This window comes from Colias philodice, chromosome 28 (assembly GCF_061535455.1).
Source record: "Colias philodice isolate Cphi_HAF_F1 chromosome 28, ilColPhil1 Martin Lab GWU primary, whole genome shotgun sequence".
In the NCBI taxonomy this organism is placed as follows: Eukaryota; Metazoa; Arthropoda; class Insecta; order Lepidoptera; family Pieridae; genus Colias; species Colias philodice.
The window spans coordinates 448,430-460,518 of record NC_143113.1 but is presented as its reverse complement, the minus strand read 5'-3'; the positions used below and the strand labels follow the sequence as shown (position 1 = coordinate 460,518).

Below are 12,089 nucleotides of genomic sequence, written 5' to 3'. Positions count from 1 at the left end.
TTAACCTAGGTATAATATTTTTTTATATTTTAAATTCTAAGGCCGCCTTTCCGAAATTTTCCAGTCTGTCTGACAGCAGCTTGCAAGTCTACTTGCAGGTGGAAACGCGGAATTAGACTTGCAAGCTACTGTCAGACACTCTGTCGGACATTTCTTGCGGAAGTTTTCTTGCAGAAGGATAGGCGGCCTAATCCATTAACTGTGATCATGTGATGATCTTGGTGATGATTGATTTTGGATTTCGAATTTAGGATATGTTTCACCCACAGATATAATTTTATAATAAAAAAAAAGGAATATTACCTCTGTGGGACTGACAGATCAACAGCTGATTAGTGACATTTGACAAATAAAATGATTTATTTTTTGTAATTACTCGATTTCCTATCGGTCTACACGTGATAAAGGTATTTATTTTATAAATTATCAGACGATTTAACTTTCATTTGGTATTAAAATTTTATTAGTAACTAACTTTTGCTTACTTATACAAATCAAATGCTATTGATTGCCCGAATGTACGTAGTTACCTACGTATTTTATTTCTATCAACTTTGATACTTAAAAAAACAAACAAATTGCTTCTGAACCACTTCCGAGTCAATAAGAGACAACCTTATTTACCTAAAAAGCAATATTAAACAATATATATAATATGACGATAAAAAGTTTTCACCATTTTAAATTCCTTGTGATATGAGAAATATTATTGTGCAATGTATTTGCAATTTTATTAAAAGAAAACTTCAACATAATTTCTATATACCTACATAATATACCTAAGGTCAGAATGGAAATTTTAAAATACCCAAAAAAACATGATACAAAGAAATTTAAAAAAATTAATAAGTATGAACTAAAAATATTTAAAAAAAGATACAAGAATATAATCTATCTGCATTCTGATTCCAGAGACCAGGATAAATTCTTGTGAAGGATGGCTTCCAAAATTTCGAAACCCCAAATTCGTGCACTCTACAGATCTCTCCTGCGAGAATCGGAAAAGTTTTCCAATTACAACTTCAGGTGAGTGATGCTGAATGTAATTTTCATCAATGTATTAGCTGCGCTTAGCTGGTCTTAGCGTAATGATATATAGCCTATAGCCCTCCTCGACAAATGGGCTATCTAACACTGAAATAATTTTTCAAATCGAACCAGTTGTTCCCGAGATTAGCGCGTTCAAACAAACAAACAAACTCTTCAGCTTTATAAGTATAGATTTTAATTCTCATTACTTTCAGGGCATACGCAATTCGGAGAGTAAGAGATGGGTTTAGAGAGAAGAAAGATTTAACAGATCCAAAGACGATCAATAATGAAATTAAATATGCAATGGACAGTCTGCAACTTATCAGGAGACAGGTATCCTATCCTACTATCCTACTTATATTATAAACTAGATTTCCGCCCGCGGCTTCGCCCGCGTTTCCAAAGAAAAACCCGTATAGTTCCCATTCCCGTGGGATTTCCGGGATAAAAACTATCCTATGTGTTAATCCAAGTTACCCTCTATATGTGTGCTAAATTTCATTGTAATCGGTTCAGTAGTTTTTACGTGAAAGAGTAAAAAACATCCATACATCCATACATCCTTACAAACTTTCGCCTTTATAATATAATATATTAGATATTAGATGCGAAAGTTTGCAAGGATGGATGTGTATGTTTGTTACTCTTTCACGCAAATACTACTGAACCGATTACAACGAAATTTAGCACACATATAGAGGGTAACTTGGACTAACACATAGGATAGGTTTTATCCCGGAAATCCCACGGGAATGGGAACTATACGGGTTTTTCTTTGGAAACGCGGGCGAAGCCGCGTGCGGAAAGCCAGTATTATATAATTTACTAGCTGTGCCCTGCTGTTTTCGAAGTAATTTCTTAGATTAGCACATTCAACCACCCAAACAAAAAAAATATTTAAGTGAATATTTTTATAAAGATACTATAATACTTGATGAGTAGTGCTTCTGCCCCCAAGGTTGCCCAAATAATAAAGCCTTTACTTTAATCACTTTTAATCCTTTTTTACAATATATGTTGTTTAAGCTAGCCGTTATGCACTACTGAATAATAATTCTAATAAATGTAGAAAGCATCGGGGAAACAATGTGGACGCACACATATACAAAAAGCTCGATCAGCGAATTGCATATGTGTGTCCCTACATATATACTACTTCCCTTTGCTAATGCTGATTTAAGCAATCAAGTATGTTATAATTGAAAAAATTGAATATTTATTTAGTACTAGAGGTCCGCCCCAGCTTCGCCCGTGGTACATATTTCGCAATAAAAGGTAGCCTAGATGTCCTTTCTCGGGTATCAAAATATCTCCATACCAAATTTCATGCAAATTGGTTCAGTAGTTTAGGCGTGATTGAGTAACAGACAGACAGACAGAATTACTTTCGCATTTATAATATTAGTATGGATTAATTGTCAAAATTGTGTTTTTTTCAGATTGTTATTGGAGATATGTACAGGACAGACAAACTTGTCATTGAAAATATGAATCAATGAATTGTATGTATCAAGAATCGAAAATGTGATGAAAAATGTGAATAATAAGTAAAATAGCTTCATGTAAAAAATATGTTCGGAAAAGTAATCGGAAAAAAATCTCGAAATTCGGCAATTTTTTTCACTGATATCTTATCCAACACTTTAAATATAGATTTTCATAAACAATTTGTTATTTAAACTAACACCCCCCCTAGTCAAGTGGCTTTCTGTTAGCGTAGCGTTCAATAGAATAGACTACGAATGTATGAGATTGACGTAGGCTGTAGACTTGACTAGGGGGGCTGATACTCTATCCACAATTATCCAGAAATTGTTAAACTGGCGAGTCTTAACTTGCTTCAGTGATTTAGTATTAAAGCAAAAAGGTCCCGGTTTAAAAAAAAAAATCAGTCAAATACCTCTTTTTAAATTACAAGCCATATTGCACTTTAATTCTTTAGGAATAAAGTTCTAATTTAGTTGTCGATTGATGTATGATTTTTCTTATATAATATGTAATGCATTTGTATGTAAATAGTTTAGAACGTTAGAATTTTAAATAAATAAGTGTTAGAAAGAAAAATGTGTTTTTTTTTCTAAATAATCTTTTGTCTAGGAGACAGATGGCCCATTTTCTTTTCTAATCGCGATTTTTACAGGAAAACTCAAGTACCGTTATAAGTAGTTACGTAATTTCTGCTAACTGCCAATGAGAGTAAAAATCTGTGCAGTCGAAAAATTAACAAAACAGACAAAAAAATATGTTGTGTGGTTTTATGAAACCACGGTAAAAGTGAAACTTAGGCACAAAATTATCGTATTTGTACGATAATTATCGTACGGTTCGACCGTCACGCGACATGCGCTACACAGACCAAAAAGTTTGAGACGATGTAATAAAAGTTTCACTTTGGTTTATATGTAGGTACTTAAGCTACTTTTAAATAATTAAAGAATTTATCCTTTTTATCCCAAAATAAAAGTTTAAGTACTTCGTTTATTTATAGAGTAGGCTGTAGGTATATAGAAAAAGGCTAGGTTTCATATATAAAAATAATTTTAATTATCTTATTATTTATATTTATACAGCCCCACTGTCTTCTAAGGAAACAACATTTTTGTCAACTTCTGTTGAACTCAGTCGGTTAAAATGCTTCCTTTTTTCTTCTTTACCATGATGTTTCTTATGACCTTTACCCTAAAATGAATAAAACACATACTTAGTAAAAAAAAATACTGCATGAATTGTTAATCGAACTCAAACTTACATTTATTTATTCAATTAGTCTTCTTCTAGAAGCACTTTTGAATCGTCATTACATATTTTTAACATTTAAATTTCAGAAATATCTATTGTTCAAAAATAAGTGTAGATACATTTCCTAGGTATTGTTTACAATGACGGATTTAATACATTTCCTGTAACACATGCATTTACGAAAATACTCTCGAAGATTAAAAAAAAAACTATTTTTTTATTGTTATTACTTAGTTAGTTAGGTAATGCATAAAATAAAATACCTTTCCATGCTTTTTCTTATGGCTGTGTTTCCGCCTGCGTTTTTCTACATCATCTGATATTTCTGAGTGCTTTCGACGGGTTTCTACCGGCGCCATGTATGTAGCTGGCTCCTAATAAATAAAGAATCAATAGAAATACGTCAAAATAAATAATGTATTAACTATTAAAATATAGAATAGACCGTAACAAATTAAAAATTATTTTTATGATAGATTTGAAAGAAAATATGGTCATTAGTGGGTACAAAATTATACCTCAATGACTTGTAAAAATATCGAATTTCGCTCAATTATTAACACTAAGAAAAGAAAAGCCCTATAAACAGAATGTCTGTTTAAACCATGTTTAAACGTTTTTTTTTTGAAGTGAAAACTTCTTTAGCGGCGTTGGGTATAAAATCTTAAACTCGCGTCAGGACACGTGGCCTGATCGAAAAAGCGTAAGACGGATTTTTTTTTTTAGCCCTTATATTCCATGCGTAAGACGGATACCATTCCAAAATATCAAACATGCTCAACGTTAATAATCAAGTTTTCACTTCTGCCGGCACTCCCGGAGTGCAACCCGTCTTTTTTTATTTCATGGCCGTGTTCATGCATTAATCCTTCAGATAAAAATGTTAGGTACCATATTCACGAACTTTTCATATTTCTTTTTTCAAAATGATCACACATGCATTTTTTTAACCGTCTTCTATTTTTTTTTACAACTTTTTAATAACGTAGGAATTGAATACAGATTATAACAATAAGTACCTTTGGAGGGCTTCTCCTCATAGAATTGCTGGCGTCACTGAAGTAACCATTCAAGTTATTATCTTCTACAAAAAGAGGCTGGTCGATTGGAACCTCAGTGGTTGCTAAATATCTACTGCGATTTCTTACTGAAAATCTGGAAATAATCGAAATTGTAATTTATTATTCAAATAGAATGAAAGCATAAAACATATTTCTATATTTTCTATTTAGGTATGGGATGTTTTAAACTCCAAACATTATTTAAAACAAATAGGAATGAATGCTGTAGACATCATGGTAAATTTTATTATTAAAACGTAAACGTAGCCTGCGTTCCTTTGAAACTAATCAAGGCTATCTGATGTTGAAATTGTATTAGAAATAATTTAATTATGTCTGTGCATCTGTTTAGTTATCTCAATATTTGGATTCATGTTTATATTCGTAATTCGAATGATTTTGATTCTAGAAAATGATGCTGTGATATATTAGTTAAGTCCTTGACTAAGAATAAGGCAGTTAAATGTTTTCCGTGTAAAGTTTAGTAAAATGTTTAAAAACTAGCGGTCCGCGGCTTCGCCCGTGGTACCTACATATTTCGCAATAAAAGGTAGCCTATGTTCTTTCTCTCGATCTAAAGATTGTCTATGCCAAATTTCATCAAAATCGCTCCAGTAGTTTATGCGTGAAAACCATACATACGTACATACAAACCTTTCCTCTTTATAATATTATTAGTATATTAGTATAAGTAGATATAGATTAAACATAAATTTACCGTTTATAATGTTCTCCGTCTGGATTGGGCTTTTTTGGCTTTTCGTTTTTATGTTCATCTTGTGTTCGGTGCTTAGTTTCGAGATCAGTGTGTGACCTATACATTCATATTATTATTAGGTAAGTACCTACTGCTTTTCAATATTCGATTTTTCATTAACAAATGCGATAGAACTTGGAATATTTTCATTGTACTGTGTACATATTATATATTATTATTTTAATTTACATATTTTTTTGGAATATTTTTAAATACAAACGTTATTGCTTAGAATTTAAATTATTCCTTGGTTTGAGTTTTAAACAGTTACACCCTAAGTTACAATAATTATAGCGCTTATTCGATCAAGTAAGAAACCATATCTTTATACAATATTCTTACGAACTTTAAAACCATAAATTATCTTTACAGTTGCGAAAATTGAGATACTTTATTGAGAGTGACATACCTAAAACATAATTTTCCCACGGGAAAGTCCCCTTTTTGCGTAGAATAAAAAAAATTTAGAATCACGATTTTCGATAGAAGGCGCTTTTAAAAATGTGACAGGTAGTTATGACAGTTATTACTCTTAATTTGCTTTAGCTAGTAGTATTAGCTTGGTGTTATCTATACTTCTATACAAATATTATAAAGCTGAAGAGTTTGTTTGTTTGTTTGAACGCGCTAATCTCAGGAACTACTGGTCCGATTTAAAAAATTCTTTCGGTGTTAGATAGCCCATTTATCGAGGAAGGCTATAGGCTATAATAGCACGCGGGTGAAACCGCGAAGCGCAGCTAGTGTGTTATAGTGTGTGTGCTAGAAAATATTTCTTACCGTGTCTCCAAGCTGGCCAGCGGTTCCTTCTGGACCTTTTCGCTCATCTTCTGTACTACATTCTCGATGTCGCGCATTCGATTCCCGATAGCGTCAACCAGCGCTTGTAAGCCAGATTGTTTCTCTGGTTTGTCTTCTGTCTGTGCGTTGGTGTCCTATAATATGGCATATACTATAAGGTCGATATGATAGATAATATTATTACCTGTATTTAAGTGTATAGGTGCTTATAAGCAGTAATTTTACTCCCCGTAGGTATAAGTAACTTTAGAGTTATATAGAAATTAGAAAATAGATTATTCTACCGGTCTGTATATCTTCTTTTATATATAAAAATGAATCGCAAAATGTGTTGGTAAGCGCATAACTCGAGAACGGCTGAACCGATTTCGATAATTCTTTTTTTACTATATTCCTTGAAGTACGAGGATGGTTTTTATGTAGAGAAAACGTAAATATGTACCACGGGCGAAGCCGGGGCGGACCGCTAGTTGTATATAAATATAGTCCTACTGATTCAAATTAAAAAGTAAACGTCATATTATTTGCTTTTGTGAAGACCAAGTGAAGACTAATATTTTTGGGCAAATTTATCATTCATTAATTCATTATTCATAGACGATTTATATTTCAAATAGCTTACCGTTAATTCAGCATCATGTTCGTTCCATTGATTTGGCGGTATTTCCGTCCATCCCATACGCGTCTATAATGTAACAATTATTATAATTAATTATTGAACTTATAAAACTATAGTGAAGTCGCTTATAGAGATAAAATATGAAGCAAGCAAAAATGGTAATTAACACCAATTTTGATTAACACTTTGAAAATAATAATTATACTTAGATATCGTTAAATATCATTTTAACGAAAATAGTTAAATATTTTAATTATTTTCGTTACCTCAGATGGTTTTTGTGTGGCCAAAGCATATTCATGCGCGTAGTATTTCTCGTCAGATATTTCATGGATCTAGAAAATGGCAGACATTTTATAATATTATTGTGTGTTTGGTTTTGGTGTTTGTTACTCCTAAAATCTAAACATACTAATATTATAAAGCTGAAAAGTTTGTTTGTTTGAACGCGCTTATCTTGGCAACTACTGTTCCGATTTGAAAAATTCTTTCGGTGTTAGATAGCCGATTTATCGAGGAAGGCTATTAATTAATATCACCCTAAGACCAACACGAGTGGAGCTAGCTACCACCTTTAATAATATTATTTGACTTCGAAACAGCTTCACGAAGATGATAGTTAAAAATGAAATGTTTGTGTTTGAGTTGTAAGTTTATTTTAAATTCCTTAGTTAGCAATGTTTGTTTGGTTTTGTAACACTTTTTCTAGTGGTAAATTTTTTTAAGAGCGTAGGTTACAAGTCTAAAATAATATTTTAAAGGTAAGTTTTAGGTAATACTTGGTTACTTATATTGTTAGAAAAAATTGAAAAAATACCTTATCAGTAACGTCTTCTAGGTCAGCATTGCCATCACGATCACTGTCATCCAAATATGGACTGGAGGAAGGTTTTCTTGGCCGCTTGCGCCTAAAATTTTTAATAAAATTATAATTTTCTAGCTGAATAACTCCTGAATGTTTTTTATTACTTATTGATCTAAAAATTATACAATTAAACTTCTAAAAATTCATTTACAAGTGGCAAACAAAAATTATGCACTTCAAGGGTGATTTTTATTAAAATTCATCGGCTTGTTTTGGCAAAAATTTTCCGATTTTTAGTTATAAAGTATATTTTTTTTTTAATTACTTACCTCAAATTGTCTATTTCAGCGTGCTCTTTTTCGTCGTTTCCCGTAGCTAAAGCGATCTGTATAAAAAATATATTTTAATAAATAAATTAATAACTATAAACTAAGTAACACTAGGATAAGTAATTGAAATCATTTTGTAGTAAAAATATTACTACTTTTATGAAGCTTTTTAAGCATTTTTTTCATGTGAAAACGAAAATTTTAAAGTACACTTTGCCAAAGATTAAATGAAATTAAACTTTTAAAAAAATTATGTAAGTATAACTATATTATTATATGATATGTATTTTTTTCAATAAGTAGGTATATATTTTTTATTTTTACAAGAAATAACTATAAAAATAAATACTTACTTAAATGAAAAGTATTTAGTATTTACCACAATATCTGGAGAAGCAGCTACCCTCGGAACTATATCATGACAAGGTTTTTCTGTTGTCTTCTTCGATGATCGTAGAACCTTCTCCATTTTATCTTCCCCATCTGTTTGGATTTCATACACCGGACCTTGTATGGCGTGTCTGGATATGTAGGGTAGGAATATGAACAATAAAAATTAAAAAAAGAAGTGACATTTTTTGAATAGACTTGAAACGAATTGAATGAATTTAATTTCAATTTAACTTTGCAGTTTGCAGCCGGCGTGGTAAGGATAATATTATCCTTGTTTATGAAATAAAAGAACCAAATATTCACTGCCTTTATCTGTGAAGAACGTTACTGTATGCAAAAAAATGTGTGCGTGTACTAGTGTACGTACACGTAAGAAGTGAAACTTCTTTATGACCTTATTTTTCAAAAAATAATTTACTAAATGCAACTTTACAGAAATACGTCGAATCACGCGTGGTAAGGATAAGAAAAAGATGGCGCGTAACGAAAAAATGTCACGCGTAACGAACACTTACACTAAATTTTTTTCCAACCCCGATAAAGAAGATTCACTTCAATAATTTTATAAGTTGATCTTGATGTTTAAATACTTTTTGTAATGTATAAATAAATTAAATACATAACATAATAATATGTATATAGTTTTATTATATACAATTTTCCATACTTAGGCAAATCGTCAATAGGCGGAGGTTTTTTCATCTTATACATGTGGCTCCAAGGCGCTGCGGGGAGACTCTCCCAGGGCTGTCCTAGCACTTTGGTCCAAACCTCGCCACGGACCACTACTAGACACCTGTAATAATTATCTTAATATAGAAAAAATCTAATTATGAAAATAGGAAAAAATCCTCTTAACTATATTTTTACGTGTTTTTAGTATAAATTAGCTCAAACTCTTCAGTTCAGAGATGAGAAATCCAGATTTTTTTTAATTTATACTAGCTTTCCGCCCGCGGCTTCGCCCGCGTTTGAAGAAAAACCCGCATAGTTCCCGTTCCCGTGGGATATCCGGGATAAAACCTATCCTATGTGCTAATCTAAGTTACCCTCTATATGTGTGCTAAATTTCATTGTAATCGGTTCAGTAGTTTTTACGTGAAAGAGTAACAAACATCCATACATCCATACATCCATACAAACTTTCGCCTTTATAATAGTAGTAGCACAGTATTACCATATTTCCTATAATATTGTAATACTGTGGTAGTAGGATCATACAATGTCTACAGTAACTATGCAACAGATAAAATATAAAAAATTGAAACGACTAGAAAGCTATACCTATATCCTAGGTACTAATATCTATTATAAATGCGAAAGTTTGTGAGGATGTGTGTGTGTGTGTGTGTGTGTTTGTTACTCTTTCACGCAGATACTACTGAACCGATTACAATGAAATTTAGAACACATATAGAGGGTAACTTGGATTAACACATAGGATAGGTTTTGTTCCGGAAATCCCACGGGAACGGGAACTATGCGGGTTTTTCTTTCAAAACGCGGGCGAAGACGCGGGTGGAAAGCTAATTATTCATCCTAATCGGTAATAACATAACAAAATCGTTGTAGTCAAACAGAGACCAAAAACATCATCTTGGTACTGCTTTAAAAATATATAAGTATCATGTAGCAAAATAAAGTTGAACCTTTTAAAATAAATTAACTACATCACTACAAGTTATTAACTTGATTCCAAGTAAAGCTCTTCGTATGAGGAATGTTGATTATTTCCTATAAATAATAATAGTTTAAAAAAACTAAAAAACACGCTTTTAGTTCGGTTTTCTATAAAACGCGTGTTTTTTATTATTTTTTAACTATTATTTATTTTATCAAATTAGTGTATTGTCATCGGTCCTAAATAAATCTACAAAGTTTGAACGAAATCTGGCCGTTTAAATGCCGTTTAAAGTGGGTCAAAATCGCGCCCAAAGAAGTCGGTTACAAACTTACAAACATACAGGTGAAGCTAATATAAAGCGTGTAAAAATATGTGACCTACTTCATTGCTCTAGAAATGAAAATAATTTATGATTAAAATCTCGTTAGCTTTTAATAAAATAGTCCGATGTTTTAATTAATTGATACAAAATAAAAAATACAATGCATAATAAATTGTGCTAAAATATTGCACTGACAAAATGCAGAAAGAGTTTTTTCCAAATTTAAATTGTGACAAAATGCAGAAAGTGTTTTTTACAAATTTTAAATTTTTTCAATTAAAAATAACAACGAATTCAATTGATTTTTTGGCGCTAGCCCCTTCATTGAATGACGACCTTTACTTTTTCGAAACGACCACTAGAAGACGGCTGTGAGTCGACTATTTAAGAAAAACGAATTTTCTAAGAAAACAATGACTATGTAATGAAAAAAATTGACGTTCAATCAAGACTGCACGGTAAATTCAACAACTTGACAAGTTGTCCTTTAGCCATTCAATTAAATGTCGTCATTCAATCAAATAGCAAATTCATAATGACTGCGACAGTTATATTACCTCAATCTAGTGCAGCAGTATGGAAACTGCATGTTAGTATCTTCTACCACCTCTTCGCACTCTATAGCCGATTCTGGCGCCTCCACGCGTTTACATCTGAAATTTAAGTAGCAGATAAAGTTACTGATAGCTTATTTTTAACACCTTTGACGTATTTTTCAACCATTTTGAAGTAAAACTTCTTTAATCACGTTAAGTGTCTCTCTTTTTGCTTATTTTTTGCCATTTTAAAAGAAGCAAAGTTAATCACGTTACGAAGATGCTGATAACAAGCTGTAGGTATTTTTTTTCTGTTTATATTTGCGTCGAACACGTAAAAATCACAGGGCAAATTTTGACAAAATTTTATAGGGTGATTAATCAATATTAGATTCAACTTATAGGTAACTCCTGAGGGAGGCCTTTGTCCAACAGTGGACCGGTGGACGTCCCACGGCTGACACGACGACGACGACGACGACGATAGGTAACTGGGGGAAATAAAACTAATTCGCGTATATTATGACGTAATTAAATGAGGTAGCACAGATCACTGGATCTAATATATTTTTGAAAAATACGTTTTAAAATAAGATTTTTTTGGAAAAAAATATTGACGCGATAAGTACTCACGAAGTACAGATTGTTTCGTCCATGCTTGCGAAGTCGTACGAAAAGCAAGTTTATAATAAAACTAGCTGTTGCCCGCAGCTTCGCCTGCGTGGAAAAGATAAATTTTCATGGTACAAACTTTCATCCCCTATTTGATCCCCTTGGGGGATGAATTTTATAAAATCCTTTCTTAAGGGACGCCTACGTTATGACATCTACCTGCATGCCAAATTTCATCCCGATACGTCCAGTGGTTTGGGCTGTGCGTTGATAGATCACTATATCAGTCACCTTTGAGTTTTATATATATAGATTTGGACTTTAAAAACTAATATATTCACCCCACGGTATAAATAGCTAGGTTCCGCCCCCCGGGTTGACACCTGTGGCGAGTGCATGAATACGCATCAGCCCACTCCTGGTAGACCTCATGTTTTTCCATTGTTCTGGGGTCCGTGC

General features: G+C 32.3%; 2 protein-coding genes across 2 annotated transcripts; one reads left to right on the top strand and one right to left on the bottom strand.

Moving 5' to 3' along the window:
• Positions 1-290: 290 nt before the first annotated feature.
• Positions 291-2,649, top strand: bcn92 (LYR motif-containing protein bcn92). The gene is made up of 4 exons (XM_089712073.1): positions 291-407; positions 913-1,026; positions 1,245-1,365; positions 2,472-2,649. Exons 2-4 carry the CDS (start codon positions 938-940, stop codon positions 2,529-2,531), a joined length of 270 nt encoding a protein of 89 aa, XP_089568199.1. The 5' UTR covers positions 291-407; positions 913-937; the 3' UTR covers positions 2,532-2,649.
• A 945-nt stretch (positions 2,650-3,594) lies between these two features.
• On the bottom strand, positions 3,595-12,072 carry LOC149476136 (uncharacterized). Its single transcript, XM_089712266.1, has 13 exons — positions 11,972-12,072; positions 11,040-11,135; positions 9,204-9,332; positions 8,523-8,664; positions 8,144-8,199; positions 7,827-7,917; positions 7,276-7,344; positions 7,013-7,075; positions 6,370-6,524; positions 5,551-5,646; positions 4,791-4,926; positions 4,035-4,145; positions 3,595-3,711 (listed from the first exon to the last, which is right to left on the bottom strand). The coding sequence occupies exons 1-13, from the start codon at positions 12,070-12,072 to the stop codon at positions 3,595-3,597; spliced, it is 1,362 nt and encodes a 453-aa protein (XP_089568392.1).
• Positions 12,073-12,089: the final 17 nt, after the last annotated feature.